This window comes from Octopus bimaculoides, chromosome 4 (assembly GCF_001194135.2).
Source record: "Octopus bimaculoides isolate UCB-OBI-ISO-001 chromosome 4, ASM119413v2, whole genome shotgun sequence".
Taxonomy (NCBI): Eukaryota; Metazoa; Mollusca; class Cephalopoda; order Octopoda; family Octopodidae; genus Octopus; species Octopus bimaculoides.
Window position 1 is genome coordinate 51,638,629 of NC_068984.1, and position 480 is coordinate 51,639,108.

Consider the following 480-nt stretch of genomic DNA (forward strand, 5'->3'; position numbering starts at 1 on the left):
AGTAGACGGGAACTGATCTCGGTGCGCGGGAAGCTGGTGGGATATTACCCGGTTGCAGGGTGGCTCCGGACAGCATGTAGCTTCATCAAGAGACAAGCCGAAGGAGCAAAGTGGAATGACAGAGTTGGGGAGAAAACGACTGACATGATGCAGGAAGTCTTGGTCAGAGTGAAAGCAGAGGATCCAGTGAGGGGAAGTTGATATGTTCCCAAATCAAAGAGTGGGATCGTTTGGTGTGACGCCAGTAGCATCGCAATAGGGGTTGTCTTGGAAATGGGAGGCACTGTGGTGGAAGATGCAGCCTGGCTCAGGAAGATGGATGACTGCAACCATATCAACGTGGCGTAGTTGGATGCCGTGCTGAAGTGGGTGAACCTGGCCTTGAAGTGGGGGCTGTGCACCATCGGAATTAGAACCGATTCGGCCACTGTGCTTGGTTGGGTGACGGCAGTCATCACCAATGAGCGGAGGGTGCGAACT

The 480-nt window shown here is 53.8% G+C and overlaps 1 protein-coding gene across 1 annotated transcript in view; it reads right to left on the reverse strand.

The window, feature by feature from the left end:
* Nucleotides 1-44: 44 nt before the first annotated feature.
* LOC106872153 (uncharacterized) overlaps nt 45-480 on the reverse strand; it is a 24,321-nt gene continuing 23,885 nt past the window's right edge. Inside the window, exon 6 of the mRNA XM_052967631.1 lies at nt 45-478. Coding sequence (XP_052823591.1) covers nt 45-478 — 434 coding nt within the window. The remainder of the gene's footprint in view (nt 479-480) is intronic.